This window comes from Sceloporus occidentalis, unplaced genomic scaffold (assembly GCF_023333645.1).
Source record: "Sceloporus occidentalis isolate IW3139 unplaced genomic scaffold, rSceOcc1.0.p SCAF_239, whole genome shotgun sequence".
NCBI lineage: Eukaryota > Metazoa > Chordata > Lepidosauria > Squamata > Phrynosomatidae > Sceloporus > Sceloporus occidentalis.
In genome coordinates this window covers 637308-660132 of record NW_028317219.1, presented here as the reverse complement: position 1 = coordinate 660132, position 22825 = coordinate 637308, and the positions used below count along the sequence as shown (strand labels likewise).

Genomic DNA, 22825 nt, shown 5'->3' with positions numbered 1-22825 from the left:
GGGGAGAAAAAAAACAATCCCGTGTTAGTATTGATATAAAGATAGATATATACCCGTATAGCAAGCGGAAAACCGCGTGTAACGCCGGTAACGTGACTCCGCAGCATATTATGGGTCAAGAGCTTCATCCTCCGGAACGGATACACACGTGTGTGTCGCGCGCGTGCGCACACTGCCGCTTTCCGAGCACCCCAGACTTACACCGCTGCTTGTAAATCACGGCCTGTAAAAGCTGTTACCCTGAGTAGCCGTAGAAGTGGGCGGTGATATAGCGTGCACGCGTGCTCAATAAAGGGAAATAAAATGAAATGGGCAGCTATGCAGTCCGGATTACTGTAAAGCAAGATGTGCACTGCACTCCATGAGCCCAAATAGAGTTTGCGCATTGGGGAGGAGCAGGTTCCCTCTCTGGCCTTGCCCTTCAGCTACAATGACTACGCCCACGGATATAACTTGTCGTAGGTGTACGATTCCCCGTTCCAATCTTCCTTCTGTCGTATTTGCACGTAATTGTTAGAAGCGGAGGCCGATTAGTAGCGATGTCTATAAAGGTATCTGTATGTTAACATTTTTCCATTATATTAACAATCGTTCTCTAAAGGCAAGTAAGTGCAGGTATGTGATAAACGTATGCGCGTCAGTTTCAGATTGTATGGGGTAATTATGCACTTTAGTGGAATTTTACCACATATCTATCTATCTATCTATCTATCTATCTAAATAAGTACTGCTAAGAAAAAAGTAAATATCGATAATGGGATAAATGTCCAAAATCTGACGTATGAGAGATTTTTTTTATCCTTTTTTTTTTTATACTCATACTATGTCCGTAATGTTGCAAGCAGCTGCCATCCAGCTGTTTAGTCCATATGTACCCATTTTTCTCTGTAGGTTGGAGACCATCTTCCGGATGTGCAGGTGTTTGAAGGGGACCCTGGAAACAAGATTAGCGTGAGGGATGTATTCGGTGGAAAAAAGGGAATTTTGTTTGGTGTCCCTGGGGCTTTCACTCCTGGCTGCTCCAAGGTGAGGATGTTAAATTTATACCTGCCTCAAGTGATTTTATACAGCTTGAACAGGACACACTGTCTCTATTTAATACAGCTTCCAGGGACGCTATCATACTATTATTGCGGAAAAAAAATGTGTGCGTATGTACATTTAGTATGTAAGTTCTGCATTAGGATTTCTATGTTCTAAACTTGAAAACATATAGTCAGTGGAAGATAACTCCCAAGATTATATGTCCTGTTTGCTACATAGGCTTCCTAATGCTGATACTAAGTGCTGTTCTAGGGTACAACATACAGAGGTACTGTACTCTACACACCAGCCACCGTATTATGAAACTGCAATAATGTGTGTTTAGTGTAGCCAGTTGAGCAATTTATGCCCTTTATTTCCAGTGATTTCATAAGGAAAAGCGATGTCTCAAGTGTATGGTGGCCACTCCCTTGTTTTAAAGAAGTAGTATAGTGTCCCATACAGCCTTACGGAGAAAAAATGCCTTAAAACCTTTAATGGTACTTAAAAGTACCTTTTTTAAGTACTGTAGGAATAAAAAAAAAACACATTTTAAGAGAACTGCTGAAAATCAGTGGGGGCACTTTCAGCATGTGCAAGGGATGTCTCAATGATCCAGGGCTAGAACACAGGCACACGCTGAACACGTCTCATGCAAGACGAGTAGCTTGAGGTGGGGGGGGGGCAGGTGCAAGGGGGATCCACATGGAAAATGTAAAGGGACCACTCAACTAGTCTTTGTATTAAAGTGCATACAATGGTTGAGGTGTTCTTTTAACTGGGATGTCTAAAATTGTGCCTTTGCAACAATTTTATCAACCTTCTACCAGACAATTTCATAATAACTACCAGATAAGTTATATGACCAATAATGATCCAACATGAATCTGACCACGTACTTCCAGAAAAATACATATTTTTGCAAAGAAAACATATCGAGGTATTTTATGATAACATCATATAACCGTACAGTTAATTGTGCAAAAGCATTTTCTTCCAGACAAGATTTCAAACGTGTTTCCTAAATGACAGGAACTTACTGTCTCCTACAGACACATCTTCCTGGGTACGTGGATCAGGCTGCAGAACTGAAGTCCTGCGGAGTGGAAGTTGTAGCTTGTATTGCAGTCAATGATGTCTTTGTGATGTCTGAGTGGGGAAAAGCCCATGGGACAGAGGGCAAGGTGAGAGTAATTCATACCTGCATAATAATCTCCTCCATTGTTTGCTAGGAACAGTGTCAACTATTATATCTCAACCATTTCCCAGCCAATTACCTCTTTTGCCTCTGACTTCAGCCAATTTCACTTAATGGGCGGTTTTTCTTTAGTAATAAATCCAGCATTAAACTATTTCATATCCAGTACTATTAATGTTTGGAATTAAGCAGGTTTAAATGTAATCACTGGCTCAAAAACATTCAGTTAGATATGAAAGTAAAATTTGATGGCAGACCAGAACCATTTGGCCCATCTTGTCTGCTCATTTTTCCTGATGAAATTTTTTTGACTATAATCCGTCTTTGGTCTTGTCTTAGAATCAGGATAGTGTTATGCCTATTCCACACATGTTTCAATTTCCTGACTATTTTAGCCTCTACTACTTTTGCTGGGATGCCCTTCCACTTATCTACCACCCTCTGAGTAAAGCAAAACTTACTTACATTACATCTAAACTTCTGACGCTCTAGTTTCAGATTATGACCTGTTGTCGTAGAAGGCCTTTCGCAGAGCAGTTTGACACTCTACAGAGCTCTTTGCTGAAACAGCAGAAATAGTTAATATTTTAGATGGCTCTGACACTAGTAATTCTGACAGAAGAGAGAATACATGACTAAGAACAAAGGGCTGTTTCATAACACTTTAGATTGGCTCATTTCCAAATTTGTGTAATACATGTTTCCAGTGGGACAGAAAATGAAGTACTGGAGCTGGTTTTTCATGGGAAATCCCAATGTGGTGCAAGAAGGTGTTGATAAAACATATATATTGCCAAGTTGTGTAGTGTTGACGAGGAAGCCCTTTTATGAATTAGTGTAAGTGGGTCATTTGGTTTTCAGATACCCAGAAGATCAAGTTGTCTGACAGTCTAAACTCTCCCATATAAGTAGAAACCAGCATCCCTGGCTCTGATTTAAACCTAAACTCCTGCGTGTCATTCTCTTTTCAAAGGTGTCGTCAATGATTAGCACTAATAAAATGCTTAATCCCTAACAGTTTTCACGATGATTAATCTCACCGGTTCTCCCCAGCCCTGAGAACTGTTTTAAATAAAGACACAGAACACTTGTGTGTAGTGGCAATAGAAGTAATGTATTTATTAGGGAGAAAGGGAGTCCCCTAACTCAGTGCTGATGGCTGCAGGCCCTGTATACATGGCTGTGCTTCCCATGCTGGATATACATGGAGCTCAAGTGCCCCCATTCCTGCACCCCAGCGCTCATGGCTGTTGGCTCAGTATACATGGCTGAGTGTACCTAAAGCTAAAGTAGTAATAGCTGTTTGCTGTTCCCCATAGTGATGTCCGGATCATGAACGAATTGTTCATTTGATCCGAATCTTTTTAGTGATCCGGATGAATCGGTTCAGTAGACTGAACGATTCATTTGTAGCAGTTCAGTCTGTGAATCATTCAGTTGTAACCTGATCCTAGAGCGAGTCATCTGCAGAGCACTCAGACACAGACTCTGGGATCATTAATTCACAGAGGAACGATGACTCATAGAGTCAGAGAGTCGTTCAATGATTCAAATGAGTCATATGATTCAAATGATTCGAATCTTACAAGGATCCAGATCTTACAGGGATTCGAGAATATCACTATACTTTTATAAATAAATACATTAATAATCACTGCCCCCAGGATTTACATTCCCCTTTACCTCTAACTGCACCTTAAGTTAACTTTATTAAATTAAATGAACCCATAACACCCCATCAACCATGACTGCCCCTAAAGTTAACCCTTAACACCCCATTAAGCATAACTGCCCCTAAATTAAACCTAAACACCCCATTAAGCATAACTGCCCCTAAGTTAACCTCTAGACACACGCTCGCCCCTCCCCTAGAGATACGCTACAGTTTTAGGGGCTTTGTGGGGAATCGTGATTCTCCAGTCTGGCTCGGTAAGTTTGAGCACCCGGCGTATAAGATGACCCCCGACTTTTGAGAAGATTTCCATGGGTTAAAAAGTCGTCTTATATGCCGGAAAATACGGTACTTCACCTCCCTTATCTCCTCCTTGTCTCGTAACCATAAACGTCTCTTCACTACCTTCAATTCCCTTCTTCGTCCTATAACAACTACCCCTTCCACTAACCTTACTCCCTCTGTCTTTACCACATACTTCCGTAATAAAATTGAAACTCTGATATGAAATATCTGCACCGTCTCCCACCTGCCCTTCCCCACCCTTCTATTTACTGAACTCATTTTCCTTCTCTGCATTTGACCAATTCTCTCCAGTCACAAAAGATGAGGTTGATGCTCTTCATTTCTCTTGTCCACCACATGTCCCCTTGATCCAATCCCTTCTTACCTTACCCAGTCTCTCTCGCCTACCTTGGTCCCTACATCAGCTCATATGTTCAACCTCTCCCTCTTTACTGGATCTGTCTCATCCTCATGTAACCATGCTACTACTACCATCCCATTTCTCTACTGCCTCTTCCCTCAAAGCTTCATGAAATTATTGTCTATGCCTAACTAACCAAGTTTCTTGACTTCAACCCCTTATTTGACCCTCTTCAATCTGGATTCCGTTCTCAACATTCTAGACCAATCTTACTAAATCCAAGGGCCACTATTCTACACTAATCCTACTGGACCTTTCTGCTGCTTTTGACACCATGGACCACCCTCTTCTCCTTCAAATCATCCTACCTTTTTGATCTTACCTTCAGCATCTCCATCCCCAGTAACATTTCCCCTCTCGGTTGGGATTCCACAAGGCTCAGTTCTAGGAACCCTTCTGTTCTCTCGTTACACTACCTAATTTTGCAAACTAATCTCATCCTTGGAGCCGTTTTTGTGTCTTTGCTATGTCTTTCTTCAACTGTAATTTCTCTCTTATCAATTAGTGCACCCACACAAATCATATATTGTTTTTTTCCCAGCACAAGTAGGGCTTTCATTTGAAAGCTGGGTAGTACATTGTTTTGTTTGAAATAAACTGGAAAAAGTGGTGAAAAAATGAAAAAAAGGCATTTTTTTACAGTTTTGTATACATACAAATTGTACACACATTGAACCAATGGGAAAAAAATATCCAAAATATATTCATTAACTTGTCCTGATTTGGAAACCACCCAATATGGCCAGGATTTTCATCTATTTTGACCAGTATAGGGCAAATATTGCAAGGCATGCATCACAATTTTAAATTTATTCAACTAGGGTAATTTTGACAGTTTTCAGGCAGCCATTTCTTCATTGATGTCTGCCAAACTTCATGAAAAATTTATTTGATTGCGTTTTTAACGTATAAATGTCAATGTTACAATTAATTTCTTGCACAGCATATGTGCAACACTGGAAGGAAACACCACATTTGGTTCACCAACATCCCCTGATTCCAAAAAGGCCTCACATGCATGGTTCATGCATTATTTGAGGAAGCTATGAGGCCAAAACTGGAACATGTGCAATTTTTTTTTATAATTCTTTTAACTCTTTCAATGCTGATGCTCCATTGGAGCACAGCATTGACAGATATTTAGTCCTCACGATCGCGGCATTGAAGGGGTTAACGCTGCACTGTCGCTCTCAGGGAGCGATCAGGCAGCAGGGGAGGGTTGGGGCTGGTCTCCACACTCATGTGGAGACCGAAGAACCTTCTCCCCCTGTCCCTGGCACCCGGAACGCAATTGCTGGTCTATAGACCAGCCATTACAGGGAGGAGTCCCTTTGATGACTCCTGTAGGCTTCCATGCCTACAGGAGTCATCATAGGGCTTGTGGGGGCTCGTTTTTGCTGTTGCTGGTCTGCCTGGAAGCTTCCAGGCAGACCACCAGCAGCAGAGCCCCGTACAAAACGGGAATTAACCCCTAAAAGGCTGGGATCCCGATCCCGCCTTCATTACTGAAGTTCTGCCTTAGCTGCGCTCCCCGTATCTGACACGCCCCTCTGCAATCCACCATGAATGCTACTGTCAGACTTATCTTCCTCTCCCATCTGTCTCTTCAGTGGCTGTCTGTGCACTTTAAGATTAATTTCAAAAACCTTACCCTTATTTTTGAAGCTCTTCATAGCAGTTCCCCTCCCTACATCTCCTCACTCATCTCTAAATACACTCCTAACTGGTCTCTCGGCTCATCCAATGATCTTTATCTGTCCTCTCCTGGTTTCAATGTGCATGCACACTTACAATACTTCTCAAGGGCTACTTTCTGGAATGCCCTCCCCTTGCCTTTCCGTCTTTCCCCTCTGCTTTTGCCCTTAAGACCCACTCCTCTTATGTTTCTTTAGCTCACCTTTCCTAGTCCCTTTTCTGCAATACATATACTAGTGTGGCTGGTCCCAAACAGCACCTTTACCGCTTGTATAATAAACCCTAACTCCTAGGTTGTAAGCTCATTTGAGCAGGGCCCTCCTCACCTGTTTCAGTATGTAATCTGGTTATGTTATATTCTATGTGACAAACCCTGTAGCATGAGGACCAGAGATGTCACAGTTAGGGTTCTCAAGCACAGACTTCTTGGGCAATCAGAGTCAGGAACACCATCTTGTAGCAAAACAGTGCTTTAATTTTAACTGTTCAAACAAAACACCCCAAAACAAAATCATGAAAAGAAACAACCTAGCTCCCAATTGGAGCCCTCTCTAACTAAACTATGCTGCCCAGACTGACCAGCCTAATCACCCACCAGCTTAACATCCCAGCCAGACCCAGATAAGCCAGGCTCTGGAAAACCTCCCCCAGACAGCACACAAAGGTCCAGGCAGGTGTTGCCTTACTTGGCTCAGGGATGGTCTTCTTCAGGGCCTCTTCTTGCCCTGGGAAACTTCCTCTTGCCCCAACAGTCTCTCTGATTATCAGGCTCCAGGGTTTTTTAATGCCCAGCACCTGTACCTAATGCAGGCCCCATAGGAATCTTGGAACGGATCCTGCAGACTTCTACCCTCTTGGAAAAGAATGGATTTTCCACAAAATGGGGGGGGGGGGGCATTTTCCCACCCTGCTCTCCAATTGCTCCACCCCAGGGACCCATATGTATGATCTGCATAGCACCTGTACCCAAATGCCAAACTAGTCATCTCCCCGCTACCCGTACTGCACTGCGGAATCTGATTGCTCTATATAGAACAATAAATAATTATACAAAGTATGTGAGCGGTGTGCAAAGCATTCAGAATACAAGGTCCTGTTCTAAAGTATGTGGGTATGAAATAGTTCTATTTTTTTGTCCTGTTATCTGTGTCTGTCCTAAGATGTTACCTTGGTGGTTTAGACAGAGAGAGAAAAAGAGTATTGCTAGATAAGAACAACTCAGCTCATGCGGTCTACTCATTTTTCTGGATGTATAGATTCCAACCTTAATCAGTCCTTTGTCTTTGATTCAGGATAGCTTTATGCCTATTCCATACATGTTTAAATGCTCTTGTTGTATTATACATAAATTACATATAACTCATTACCTTCCCTCCTTCCAACTCCACTCCACTACCCGAATTCTCTATTACCATTAACAACACGACTATCTCTCCTACTAACCAAGCCCGATGCCTTGGGGTCATCATTGGCTCTAACCTCTCCTTCATTCCCCACATTCAGTCCCTCGCCAGATCCTGCCACTTGCACCTAAAAAACATCTCTCGCATCCTCCCATTCCCAAGAATCCACAAAAATTCTGATTCATTCACTTATCATTTCCCGGCTTGACTACTGCAACACTCTCGACTCTCTCCTCTACAGTATGTCCTAAATGCTGCTGCTAGGCTTCTCTTCCTTGCACGCCGCTTCTCTTCTGCTTCCCCACTCCACTGGCTCCCTTTAGAATTAAATTTAAAATCCTGGTACTAACATACAGGGCCCTCCATAACACTGCTCATCCATACATTTCTGCCCTCATAAGCAAATACTCTCCTACTCAATCCTTACGTTCCTCCCATGGGCTAAGGCTCTCCTCCTCACTTATCACCTCTTCCCTTTCCTGTCTACAAGATTTCACTCTGGCTGCCCCATATCTCTGGAATCTACTTCCAACGAACTTTCAGCATTAACCCTCCCAACTTTCAAGAAACATCTCAAAACTCATTCAGAGAAGCAATACCATCTTAGCTGCTAGATCCTCCTTGTCATTGATACAACCACCACACTACCTCTCACTTTTTCTCTGTGGCTTATGTTTGTCACCCCATTCCCTCGATTGTAAGCTTGCGAGCAGTGTCCCCACCTATCCGTAGCAGCCACTCCCCCTCAATGCATGTGATCGCTTTGAAGCAAACCACGAGCACGGAATTTAAATACTTTAAAAAAACAAAACAAAAAAAACTGCGGTCTTACAGGGAAGACGCAATTTGCAAACGTCGGTCCTGAAGGGTTTAATGGACATCCATGCCATGTTTTTGTTGTGTCAACCTGCTTGATGCCACACAGGGCCGGCCTTAGGGGTGTTAACTTTATTTAACATCCTTCATGACATGACATGACATCATATTCCGGCGCTCAACATGAAATGCCGGCAGAGCGGGAAGACCGATGCCTCCCGCCCCCACCGCAGGACTCCGGCAACAAGGTAAGTGAGAATAATGAGAAGTAGGGAGAGGGAGTAGATAGTTAGAAGTGGCAGGTGGGTAGTGAGGGGGGGGGGGGGGTAGTGACCATAAGTCAATTTTTACTCCCTCCAGTTGTGTTCCCTCACAAACTTTAACATCCAGGTAAAACCAGGCCGTATTCCAGGTGTTAAGGATAGAGTTCTCATATGTGTCACTTTACATACATTTATAGTGGGCATTTTTCTTTATGCACATTGGAACATGTTATTCGGAGTTAGGAAATTAGACTTCTATTTCATTCAATGTAATGTGTAGGTTGAAACACAATAATCAACTGAAACAGAAACAGTTGTGTGGGAGGAATAAAACTGGATGAGGAGCAGCCAAACTCCCTAACAAGGTTAGGTCGCTGTAAACAGTTTAATGTCAAAAGTTATGCACCATGGCAAGACTGAGTACAGCAACAAGACATAAGGTTGTTATACTGTATCAGTTTAGATTCTCCCAGGCAGAAATTTCAAGGCAGACGGGATTCCAGATGTTCTGTCCGAGCACTTTTGAAGAAGCAAAAACAGACAATGTCCAGGAGTGCCATCAGCTCAGGATTGGGACCTTGGTGCATCCATCTACTATCTTGAAATGTCTGGTCGGAAGTGGTCTTCATGGAAGCCAGGCCTCTGGTGTGGAAAACAAGGCCAAGTGACTCAACTATTCACAAAAACACAGAAAGTGGAATGCAGGAAAATGGCAGCAGGTGCTCTGAATGGATGCATCCAAAATCTTAAATATTTGGCTATAGTAGAAGGCAGCTTGTTTGCTGGAGAGAAATGCAAGAATGAGCATTTGCAGACAACAGTAAAGCATGGTGAAGGTTCCTTGATAGTTTGGGGCTGCATTTCTGCAAATGGAGTTGGGGATTTTGTCAGAATTAATGATCTCCTTTATGCTGAGAATTAGAGGCAACAACCATCCTGTGAACTCTCCATTTAGTGAATAGTCCAGTTTATGACATCACAGATTCCTCCTCCTGGTTTATGAAATTTAACCCATTTTATGTGTGCCCACCCTGCTTTTTGTGTACATGTACCACTACATTCATGTGATATTTTTTTTACTGTGTAAACTGTCTATAAGGTTGTGTCCCCTTACTAAAACTGGAGAAACACCATAAAAATCACTGTACACTGACATTTGAAGTATGTATCTTGACCCTGACTTTTTTTTTTTGCATTAAGCAGTCCTTCTTGTTACCAACTTATTTTTCACTTTCTCTCTCTCCCCCTCTCTCTCTCTCTCCCCCCTCTCTCTCTCTCTCCACACTTCCCTTTTAATCTTGGAGAATCTTGTATTTAGCTATGGTTTCCATGCAGGGCTTTATCCTAACCCTTCAAATGCGAGTCCTCCTATTTATAGAGTCAGGCATGGATACACACACCAAAGCTAACAATCTCTGTCCTGTAGGTTCGGATGCTGGCTGATCCCACTGGAACATTTGCCAAGGTAAGGTGTGCTGTCGAGTTTCATGCTATAAATAAACACTGCAACCTAGAGTGTTGCTGTCATCTCTGCTGTACTGCTAGTATAATTTGCAAACTGAACAAAACCTATGTGAGCTTCTATAACAATATGTATTGTAGACTTGCCTGATGAAGGTGCACATGAGGGGTTTCATATAAAGTGGATTTAGAGTCTTGTGGCTGCCAGTTGCTCATTATTGAATATAGAGGTTATGCTTTAAAACATGATTATGATGCAAACATAAGTTTCATAAATGGTCTTATTTTTGGATCACAAATAAGGGGGTGTTCCAGTGAGCCAGCGGCATGACCACCATTTAAACTTTACACCAAAACACTTTTATACATGAGCCCAGCTATGCTTTTTAAACAGCACTTTTGTATATTTTGGTGAGATTCCTAAATATTTTAGGTGCATGTAGAAAAAGTGTAGTACCGCTGTTCATTGGCACATACAGTTTTGTGTGATTATAAAAAGTTGTCAGGATATGCCTCTCCATTTTAAATAACTTCTGCAGTTGTAACCAATATATGTATATCAACACTTGTGCGCTGATGATGTGCACACCTACTAGTTTAGCTGGCCATAAATGAAAATCCTTATGAGTACGTACCACACGCTTGATAAAAGATTCCTACCACTTTGGTTCACGGTGGCAAATAAACAGTGAGTATATGCTTATGAATTCTGGCTTAATATCATGTATTAAAATGGATTTGTCACTTACGCTGCTTTTGATATAACTGATTTGATGTATTTATCCATCAATCTGTGTAATTATGTTGGAGGTATAAGGATGAATAGTAATTTACTATTAAACCAAATTAAAATTCACTTCTACTTCCCATGTCCTTCTCTCTTACACAACCCCTACCCTGAGAGGCGTACAAAAGGACAGTAGTAATTTATAGGTGAAGTCCTACGGAAAAACAAGTATTAAATACAATGCATACAAATATTAAATAATTTATTATAAGCAATAAAAATGAAACAAATAGATAAAGTACTCTGTATTTTATCTATTTCATTATTTTTTTGCTTATAATAAATGATTATTTAATATTTATATGTCTTTAGCGCTGTCTTCTTTTTAGTTTAATCCTTGTCATGTATAGTTTTCCCCCCAATAGGTGGAACTGTTTTTCACTCTTCAAGACTAGCTGCTCTAATACTTTCTAATATTGGTAACAGGACACATATCAAGCTGGTAATTACCACTTTCCCCATCTATTTTGATCCTATAACCACAATTGTCACTTTATTTTTGGATTTAATTGTGTTTATAATCCAACACTGGGTTAATCCACATTAAATACAATGCAGTATTATGAATTTTCATGCTTAAACACCACACTGAGACGATTCTTTATCGTATCTCTTTTTTTTTTTTTTTCTTTTCATTTCTATATTTTCAGCTCAGTCATTGTGTATACCTCACTGGCTGAACCACAATGTAATCTGGCATGAGAAGGGGTGAGCCTAGAGTTAGTGTCGCTTAAACACTATGCTGACACATGCACTCATGCCAGCACTTTACATTAGCCCTCACATGCCAACACTGTACAGTAACACACACGCTAACACTGCATGCTTACACAATATGCTAATATCATGCAATAATACACACACTTTAACACTATACATATACACACACACACACTATCAAACACCATATACTTTCACACACTCCTTTACTGTCAACACTTCTTTCCCTGTATTCCCCTCTCTTCAGGTGCATCTGGCTACTGTCGCCGTGCAGAAGCTGCTATCCTATTTCCAGTGGCATCACAGGGGGTCACTGAAATGTTGGGATTAATATTTAATAAGATTAATATTAACAGATACCTCTTTAATAGGTTGTGCGTATATGTGTGTGTTGATTTGGTATAAAGCTATGATGTTATGTTTTTTAAATCCTTTTTGAATTTCTCTGCTGTGTCAGGCTGCTGGGCTTCTCCTAGACAAGAAGGAACTGCTTGATTTATTTGGAAACCAGCGCTGCAAGAGGTCAGTTTATAACACTTTTACCAGTCTTGTGCCCTGCAAAGATGCATATTTAACCTTCTGTGAGCAGTTTAGACAAGCCATTGTTTGTGCCTCAATGTTTTTATAAAGGCAATTAATATAGAAGTACTGGTTTGAGAGAAGATTGTGTCAAAGGTGATTCCTTTTTATTGAGCAATTATAAAAGAAGATGAAGCTTTTGGGATCTCAGAGGTCCCTTCCATAGATGAAAATTGCAAAGTAAGGAGTAGGGAATTTTAAATACTTACATGCTATTTAAGTTAATTTTATTTAAACACCACATATTTCTGTAGTTGAGGAAAAGGGTATAAGGTTTTAAAGTATTGGTGTCATTATCTGAAACACCCTTCTTCATTCTCAGGTTTTCTCTAGTGGTTGAACATGGGAAGGTGAAATCTATTAACATTGAAGATGATGGCACAGGACTTGCATGCAGTTTGGCAGGGAACATCATGTCGCAACTCTAAGCATCACACATTCTAAACAAACCTGGTAGTATGGCAAATGTATTAGGACTTAATTTCATCACAATAAATAAACCATAAACCAACTCATTTTGTGTAATGTATGGATTGTAAACTGCAACAGATAGAACTGACAGCTGCAGACAAGCAACATGCGTTATTAAATGAATATAACCCTGCATGATGTAAAAGCTAATAAAATATCAGGTGGAAATAAAATTGTAAGAAAATACATATGTTACGTAACTTGCCTGCTACATCTGTAAAAATCCGTGGCTTGCATGCAACCTTTCAGCCTACTGATTAGCTTCCCAACACACTCTTGTGATCTTTCGCCTGGAAAGACCTAATTTTGTTCCATGCATGTGTTGTCCAAGGTAAGTGAGGGGATGGTCTGGCACAAAGTGGCTTCAAGACCAAGATCCACTCTATCAAGTCCAGGGTGGTGTTCCAACGGGTGACTACGTCCTGATGTAAACTGTGGTGGGGTAGGCCTGCCTTCTCCTGCTTCTCCCTTAACTGCTTGCTTGTCTTCATGCTGCAGTGAAAGTGACTGGCAATCTTACCGCACGTTTCAGTCAGTTTCCAAAGTCCACTACCCGTCAGTTGGAATAGCGATCTTATGGCACATTTCAATCGGCTTCCAAAGCCTATACTGCCCTTCAGTTGGAATAGCTGCCCTTACCACCTGGTGTAGTATATGTGCTGTGCATCCCAAACCAGTAAAGGTAGCGCCAACAGCAGTTGTGGTTGCATTGGTAGTGGTGGTTTTATTTGGTGCTTTTTAATATTAAACTCGTCCTTATGGTAATTGTGACTAAAACCGTGCCTTATTTTGGTAAGTGGGGTGGACAGGATTCAAGCACTATTTATCCAAATCATTTTGAAGAGAAGCTACATCATGGTCAGACTTTAAAACCTTACCTAATTTTGTGTCATCCGCAAACACAGACAAAGTAACTTCCAATATCTATTACAAGATCATTAATAAATACGTTTTATTTATAAGAGAATTAGACCCAAGACAGAGCACTGAGGCACCCAATTTACCACAGTTGACCAGCTTGAGAATTTACCATTAACAACAACTCTTTGCGCCCTGTCACTAAGTCAACAAACGCAGGCATTTTCTCCAGGACAGATTTGTCCTAGCTTTTAAAATAACCACTGGTGGAACAGTGTCAAATGCTCCTGCAAAATCAAAATAGACAACATCTACAGCAGGGATGTCCAAGTTTTTCCTGCAGCGGGCCACTTCATCAGAAATGTATATGTTTGGGGGCCACACTCATTTTTCACCGAGAGAAAAAACGGCCTTTAATAAAACATGCAGAATGAAATAAAGTAAATTACAAAAAATCATTTACAACGCCTCTCACTGATTACTGGGCATAGAAAGTTTTGTCCTCTGACGTTGTTATGGAACCAGAATATATACCAGCTGAAACGCTTATGGCTTTAATGAATATAAGCTGGCTTCGACCAGTATAAAGGGTCACACCCCACGCAGACATGCGGGACACGCAAGTAGCAGTACATTCAATATCGGTTAGCAGATAATTCATCTATGTTTTGTTAATCGCAAAGATATCCGGCTAAACATCTTGCACTCAGCTACAGGAAATTACCCAACATTTGTTTCTAACGGTTTTCTGCCTATTTCCGCATAGTTTCAGGATTAACCAATTAATATGCTTCACGTAACCTGACGCCCCTTTTCCCGGACACTATATAACCTATAACATAAACATAATTAAACAGAGTGATTTTGGACCTGACCCAGAGTTTGTCGTGTGTCTTATTTCTCTCTCCGTGCACGTACATTTATATTCACATCATTTGGAGCAGTTCAACAATTGAAGAAAGGCTTTATTGGAAAGCATCCAAAACAACATGACTACAAATTCAGGAGGACATTTTATCTCTGGATACATAAAAATGAAATAGTTCTATTTATCCTAGGGATGCACCAAAATGAAAATTCTGGATCGAAACCAAAACAGAAAATGACCCCCCAGTCTTTAAAAAAAAAACAAAACAACACACTTTTAATAAAAATAACACACCAGAATTGTATGATATGATTGTTAACAGCACACACAAATTCCAGCATGTATTGGTTGCCTGGGCATGATAGGAGTGTGATAACAATCATGTATAAATTGATATTGTTATTGTATTTTTTGTCGAATTTTGGTGTGTTACTTTTAATAAAATTGTGGTTAACATTTCAACAATATGACTTGGCATGATAGGAGTGTGATTGCTAACAGCCAGTACATGCTGAAACCTGGCTAGCTGCCCCCCTTGTGTATTGATGCTGCCAGCAGTATGGGGTCTGCACATCACTTACAGCCTCCCTGTACCATGCCCCCCACTTACACATCCATGCTATCACACACACACACACACTCTCATTCATTCATTCACAGATTGATTCCCTCAATCACACATACTCATTCAAACACCCTCCCCTACCTCCTTACCTGCACTGCAGTTCTCTTGATGCCGCTCAGAGACTTCAGCAGGGGGCGCGGCCTCCCTCTGTGTTCTCTTGTACTGCACAGAGGAAGCAGGACTGGAGCAGAGTCATGTGATGTCACGTACATTCACAGGATAGGACTTACAGTCCTATCATGCCCAGGTTCTGTCAGGTACCACGATGAACCTGGAGTGTAAGTGAAGGAGGAGTCCAATATGTAAGGGCGTATTGAGACGAGTCCCAAAAATAGAGAGAGCGTCAGTAGGCAAACCATGGTCTAGGCAGGCGGCAGATTCTGGGCTTGGACGTACAGTCTGCAGGAGAAGGCGGCGCTGGAACAGCTTGCAGAAGCGCTGCCCCTGCTGCCGACGTACGCCTCCTCTTGTTGTCTCTGGCTCTGGCACCCCGCGTAGACGCGGGAAGCGAAGATTTGGACGGCGAAGCGGACGACGGATGGAGACGTGAAGACGACCGGCGTCCCGTCGCACCACCACGCCGCCCCCCCTGAGGAAGAATTAAGGTACGTGCCTGACTGTAGCCCCCCCCAGGCGAGACCTCCGGGGGCGCCTGCGGCAAGGGCGGTCGGGATGGTGAAGATGGAAAGCACGGAGCTTGGCAGGAGCGTGGGTGTTGTCCACAGGCTCCCAGGAGTGGTCTGCCACACTATAGCCCTTCCAGTGGATGAGGTATTCTAAACGGCCATGTCGAATCCGGGAGTCGAATATTTTGGACCTCGTATTCAGTCTCTCCAGCGATCTCAACAGGTTGAGGAGGTACTGAATCTGCCTAGGCGTTAGTAGGAGGAATCCAAGGTTTCACAAGGGATACATGGAATACAGGGTGTATACGATGGGTTTTGGGTAACGAGACGGACTGCAGCAGATCCCACCATCTCTATCACGGGACATGGTCCCAGGAATTTTTTAACCCTGAATTATCGGTTTCGGTCCAGAATTTTCATTTTGGTGCATCCCTAGAATAAATAGAACTATTTCATTTTTACTTATCCAGAATCCTGAATTTTAATCTGCATATTTTATATATATATTAAAGGTTAAAAATTACAGTGAAAAATGAGTGTGGCCCTCGAACGTATACAATTCTGATAAAGTGGCCCACTGCAGAAAACTTGGACAGCCCTGCTGTATGTCATCTCTTAATAAACTCTCAATTTCCCCACCACAGATGTGAAGCTTACAGGTATGTAGTTTCCAGGCTTAGATTTGGATCCTTTTTTAAAAATGGGAAACACATCAGCTTTACGCCAATCCTTTGGTACAATTCCCGACTGGAAAGAATCTTTGAAACTTAAAAACAGTGGTCTGGCTATTTCTTGACATCCTTGGGTGTATCCCATCTGGCCCTGGAGCTTTGTCTGCTTTAAGTTTAAAAACTTTATCTAGAGTCAGCCATTCCCAATATTGATTTAAGGTTTCTGTGGTGCTGAATTGCCAATCAGCAGGTAGTTATATGCAGAGGAAAAAAGGCATTTAGTATAGCGGCCTTTTCCTGATCCTCACTAATTAATTTACCATCTCCAGATTTCAAAACATCTACATTGACACTCCTGAATGTTGTGGCATTAATATACTTAAAAAAAAAATAAAAAAAAAAATATATATATATATATATAAAAAAAAAATATATATATATATAAATATAAATATAAATATATATATATATATATATATAAATATAAATATAAATATATATATATATATATATATATATATATATATACATATCACTTCATTGGGGTTTTTTAAAGGTTGATATTAGAAAATGCTGGCACAGTTATGGTTGGATTATGTCTATATTAGGAATGCTTTACAGAGTAATGCTTCCCACTACATTCTACATATATATTTAGACATATACTATTTTGGTTATTTTTTTTCCTTTTCTATAGCACTTTTTAAGACATGTAGCTATGGAAATACCCTTTGCATATTATTGAACGGTTGGATTATGTTTATATTAGAAGTGCTATACTAGGGTTAAGCTTTATATTGCATCATATATGCTTAGACTAATATTTATATAATTTTGGCACAGAATTATTGTATGGTTGAAAGGCTTTTGTTGGTAAGATAATGGCTTTTCCACTACTAGCCTCAGAGTTTAACCTACAGACCTCTGAGATTTTTCATTATCTTAGAGTTAAAAACTTTTTGCAGGAGTTTCTGCATAGAGGGGATACAAAAATTTGGAACAAGTTTGGGAAAATCTTTAATCATAAGAAAACACCAAAGATAATAGCTAAGACGACAGGCTGAGTGCACAGTATAGAAGTCAAAGGAAAACATCAACTAAAAGCTTAGGAGAAGGATTTGAGGAATAAAGCTTGAGGAATGGCGTAAGGCCTGGTTTGAAACTTAAAAACAGAAAATCATTTTAACCCCTTAAGGACCAGGCTGTGTTTTACCTTTTGTACCATTGGGACCGAGGCTGTTTTAACACTTTTGCAGCGCTCATTTAGTGAACCCAAACAAATTATATATTGTTTTTTTCTGGACAAGAAGGGCTTTCTTCAGATACCATAGTTTTGATCATATTATCTAATGTCCCATAAAAAAAAACAAAACCACATTTTCTGACTTTTACCCGAAAAATCTTTTACTCATCCAAAAAAGCTAATGAAAAAACCTACTAAATAGATTCTACTATTTGTCCTGAATTTAGAAATACCCAATGCTTTTATGTTTTTTTGCTTTTTTCTGCACGTTATGGAGCAATAAGTACAGGTAGCGTTTTGCTATTGCATTTCAAATGCTAGAATGTTAACTCTTTCCATGCACTAACTCTACCATCAGTCTTTGTCAAACTTTGTGGTAGTAATTTATTTTGTGTTTTTTATCACTAAAATTGTGCTTCAGGTATGGATTTCCAGCTCTTGTTATACGTCACTATCAAACAACACCCCTATATGTGTTCAGCAACATCTTCTGAGTACAGTGATACCATCCATGCATGGGTTTGTCGGGTTGTTTGGGAGGTAAAACGCCACATTTAGGAAGTGCACATTTTTTACTTGAAACTTTTACATCTGGTCCCACTGCCCCCATGTCCTAATAGGACCATCTTTGAAGCCGGCTTATTCGATTTACCCCATCAAACCATATATTTTTGAAAACTAGACACCCCAAGGTATTTCAAATGCTAGTATTTTAACCCTTTCCATGCATGAGATTCTACCACCAGCCTTTGCCAAAGTTTTAGCTCCCGGTATACGTCACTATCAAACAACACCCCAATATGTGTTCAGCAACATCTCCTGAGTACAGTGATACCGCCCATGCATGGTTTTGACTGCTATTTAGGGTTAAAAGGCCACATTTGGGAAGTGCGCTTTTTCCCCTATTTTGGTCAGTCTGTGCCTATGCCCTGCCTTTGAGCCCGGCCACTACAATTTACCCCATCAAACCATATATTTTTGAAAACTAGACACCCCAAGGTATTTAAAATGGTAGTATTTAACCCATTCCATGCTTGAGATTCTACCACCAACCTTTGCCACACTTTGTGGTAGTATTTTTTGGGGTATTATTTTCACACAAATTGTACTTTGGGTATAAATTTATAGCTCCAGGTATACATCACTATCAAACAACACCCCAATGTGTGGTCTGCAACATCTCTCGAGTACAGTTATACCCCACATGCATGGGTTTGTCTGGTGTTTGCAGTTAAAATGCCACATTTTGGAAGTGCGCTTTTTTCCCCATTTCGGTCAGTCTGTGCCTATGCCCTATCTGTGAGCCCGGCCACTCCAATTTACCCCGTAAAACCATTCATTTTTTTAAATTAGACACCCCTTGGGTATTTGAAATGCTTTTATTTTTGGGAAGATACAGCGCTAATTTTAGCACTTGCTCATAATAACAAACTTTATTTTTTTATTTTATTTTATTCTTTTACATTTTGCTGGAACTGGATGGTTCCTCTGATGCATAATAATTTTTAAATGTTACCATTGGAAAAAAAAAAAAATTTACTAATCACATAGTGATTAGAAAGCTGTGCTCCATTGACTTGTATGTGTAACAGCTAACAACTTACCTGCAGCTGCTACAGCCGTAGCAGCCTCCCGCAGACACTGCCGGACAAGACCCTCACGCATGCGCACGCCACTCCTAAAATAGCCGGACATTTTCTCTGTTTATTTATGCTAATAGTTTGAGGCGGGGTTATCTGCCTGGGGCTATTTGAGGGCTCCTTAGCTGTCCACTCACTGCCTGTCAAAGAGTTTCATGCTTTGTTTCTCTGGGCTCAGTTGCGGTTTTGTGTTTGCTCCAAGTTCTGACTCCGGCTTTGTATCACGGTTATCCTGACTTCTCCAACCCTTGACTTCGGCTTCGTCTCTCGGCTATCCTGACTTCTCCAATCCTTGACCTCGGCTTCGTCTCACGTTTATCCGAACTTCTCCAGTACCATTTTGCCTGCCTCTGGTTCGTGCACGGGTTCTGTACTGTGGATCCTCGGCTACTGATCCTGACTATCCCCGGCCGTTACAGTATGGTTGAATGCAGTACGTGTATTCAACCTGCAAGTGGAGCCAGAGTTCTCTAGAAGGTCTGGAGACCATCTAGCGAACTTTTTCAACTTTATTATTTTTTTTACAGGGCGGCCACCATCTTGCGGTTGGCGAACTCACTCGCAGTGGCGTTTGTGACCGCTCTCGGGAGCTGTCACAGCACATCTGGGGGTGAGTGTTCGGTGTTGCTGAATGCCTTGTGATCGAGGCATTTCAGCAACACCATTGAAGTTTAGGAGGTGATCGTTGATCGCCTCCTAAACTTTTAAAACGAGCGTCCGCCGCCATACAGTGTATGGCGGATGTTGACGCCCACGGGGAGGGGCCAGACATGGCCCATGATGCCGATCTCGGTGTTGCTGAATGCCTCAACATCGAGGCATTACAGCAACACCGTTTAATCGTTGATCACCTTCTAAGCTTGTTTAAGACTCACAACGTGTCAGGCACGTCATAGGTCGTTAAGTAACTGTTTTGCATGACGTGCCTGATCTGGCAATGGACGTTAAGGGGTTAAAGTCAATAGGTGGTATTCAGTTCCATCCAGGCTGGCCGACATGTTTACGTCCATCTCACCCCTCTGGAGGTGTGGTAAAAAACTTATACATCTGGTGGGGATATATTGAATTTAAGGAATAGAATCGATTGCAAAGACCTTTGAATTTATTGAAAACCTTTCTGGTGCCAAGCTAAATACGACACTGGATTTAGCTTGGGATCTGTCAGGAACTGGGTCCATACAGACGACTGTAATGACCCAGAGCGCCCAAAGATTGTGTTCAGGAGCTATTGTGCAGTGGCAGAGTCGGACAGGGCCTGGTGCAGGGCAACTGCACTCATCCGGGTGTTGAGCAGCCACATACCAGCACCCTGACATAGCAGCGGATGGAGCCCGGAACAAAGCAGAACTTGAAGATATCCTGGAGGAGGCATGAAACATAGCACTAGAATCATGTGCAGGATGCTGCAGGCTGGGAGTGTGGAAGCTAAGCAGAGTAACAGCAGAAACATAGCAAGCAAGGGGGACAGAGCGAGCAAGGGACAGGGAGACCAAGCAAGGAACATAACCAGACAAGACATACATGATACAGGGCACAACAAAGAACAGGGAACAAGGCAAGGAACACAGGGGATGGAGTGAGGAGCCGGAATCCTCGGACTCTTCTCCTTTAAGCAAGGATAGGACATCTTAACTGGGACATGGGGAGAGGAGAGAGGAACTGAAATCCTCAGATGATGAGGGCAAAGGTAAATACAGGAATACAGGAACTAGTTTAGGACTATGTGATTATAATTGTTGATTCCGTCACATCATATGGCCATAGTATGCTTAACCCACCACTACACCAAACTACTCCAATATTCGGTGGGTCCTAATGCTAAACCCTGCTTACTGAATCACTAATAAGCTAAACATTAAATCCAAACACAGAACCGAGGACATACCTTTAGACTGCAGACCGAGACAAACATAACACACGGGTGGGGCACACCTGAAGCAAAGAGCAGAACTAGAATCCAGGAATCAGAGGTTCAGGACAGAGCATATGGAAATCCAGTAATGGATTATAGCAAAACATGGGAACTGAGGCAAGGCAAGGAAAAACAGAGATATGCAGCTCCACAGCCTGGATGGACCCTGACAAGATCAAGTTCAAAATCAGATTATTTTACAAATTAGAATGGAGAAAGACTTAAAATGGTCAACTCCTTAACTCCCCAAAACTACTTGGCATTTTGGATTAGTGGGCAAAAAAAGTTGACCATTCCCTCCAACTGAACCATGTGCTATAAAGTGAAAACGCTGTGGGATTCCCCCCTTCCTCTCCCCCTCCTCCCCTAGCCGGCACCTTGTCCTGTCTTTTTTTTTTTTTTGTTGTATGTGCTATATTGTATATGTCCTATATATATGCTGTCTGTATATCTAATTTGATAATACCAGGAGGTTATGGAATTTATGCATATATTAGTCTTTGTCATTTTTCTGTTTTTATATTCATATGTTAAAATTAATAAGGAATAAAACAAACAATGAAAATTTCATATTTTCATTGTTAAATTTAGCCAGTTTAATAGCCCCTACAGCCAATGCCAGATTTTTTTTTACATTTGTTTAAATTATTTATTACTGCAAATATATTGTACAAAAGAGAAGAAAAGGAGTACTGGGGAAAAAAATGCCAGATTTTGTCACCAATATTTATTATTCAGCAAAGAGATGAAGATAATAAAAATATTTTGTGTTGTCCACAAAGTAGAACTTTGGCTGGTAGCATAAATGGGCAACTAGTATTCAGAAAATGGTTTTCAATTGTAAACAACTGAAAGGCAGTAACACTGTGCACAAGCCCAGTAGAATGCCTGGTTTTGTCACCAATATTTATTTATCAATGAAGAATAATATATGATATGATTGAAAGATAATAAAACAATTAACTTGTCCACAAATTAGAGTATTGGCTGGTAGCATAAATGGGCAACTGTCTTAATTAACTTAACTCTACTCAGGAACAGGGGGGAAATGTCTGCTGCAGTCCCTGTAATACACTACAGTCAGGCCCGGACTGGCCATCGGGCACACCGGGGATTTGCCCGGTGGGCCGGGCCGCGTCAGGGCCGGATTGACTTAGGGGCTGATGGAGCTGCAGCTCCAGGCTCCTACCTTAAAATAGGCCCAGGACCGGACTGACTGGGCCTATGCGGCCTCTACGCAACTGCGACTCTAAGGGGCTGGGAAGCCCCCACCAGGGCCGGCCTTACGGGTGTGCGGCCGCACAGGGTTTAAATTAAAACATCGGGTTTTTCCTTTATTTAACATACTCCATGTTAAATAAAGTTTTTGTTAACTTTATTTAACATGGAGGATGTTAAATAAAGTCAAAAAACCCCCCCGATGTTTTAATTTAAGCCCTGTGCGGCCGCAGACCCCTAAGGCCCTGGTGGGGGCTTCCCAGCCCCTTAGAGTGGCGGACCCGGTCGCAGTTGCGGCGGGCTTAAGGGGCCCTGCGTTAATGCGGCCATAGAGGCCGCATAGGCCCAGTCAGTCCAGTCCTGACTGGGC

At 41.5% G+C, this 22825-nt stretch overlaps 1 protein-coding gene across 1 annotated transcript; it reads left to right on the top strand.

The window, feature by feature from the left end:
- The first annotated feature begins 361 nt into the window (after window positions 1–361).
- PRDX5 (peroxiredoxin 5) lies at window positions 362–12751 on the top strand. Its single transcript, XM_089503668.1, has 6 exons — window positions 362–376; window positions 892–1026; window positions 2076–2207; window positions 10203–10241; window positions 12202–12266; window positions 12646–12751. The coding sequence occupies exons 1-6, from the start codon at window positions 362–364 to the stop codon at window positions 12749–12751; spliced, it is 492 nt and encodes a 163-aa protein (XP_089359794.1).
- The last annotated feature ends 10074 nt before the right edge of the window (window positions 12752–22825 follow it).

What these genes read in the sequence shown, in the direction of transcription:
- PRDX5 (XM_089503668.1), top strand. An exon ending in TCACTCCTGGCTGCTCCAAG is followed by an intron (nt 1,027 to 2,075) that starts GTGAGGATGTTA and finishes TGTCTCCTACAG; the next exon opens with ACACATCTTCCTGGGTACGT. An exon ending in CCACTGGAACATTTGCCAAG is followed by an intron (nt 10,242 to 12,201) that starts GTAAGGTGTGCT and finishes CTGCTGTGTCAG; the next exon opens with GCTGCTGGGCTTCTCCTAGA.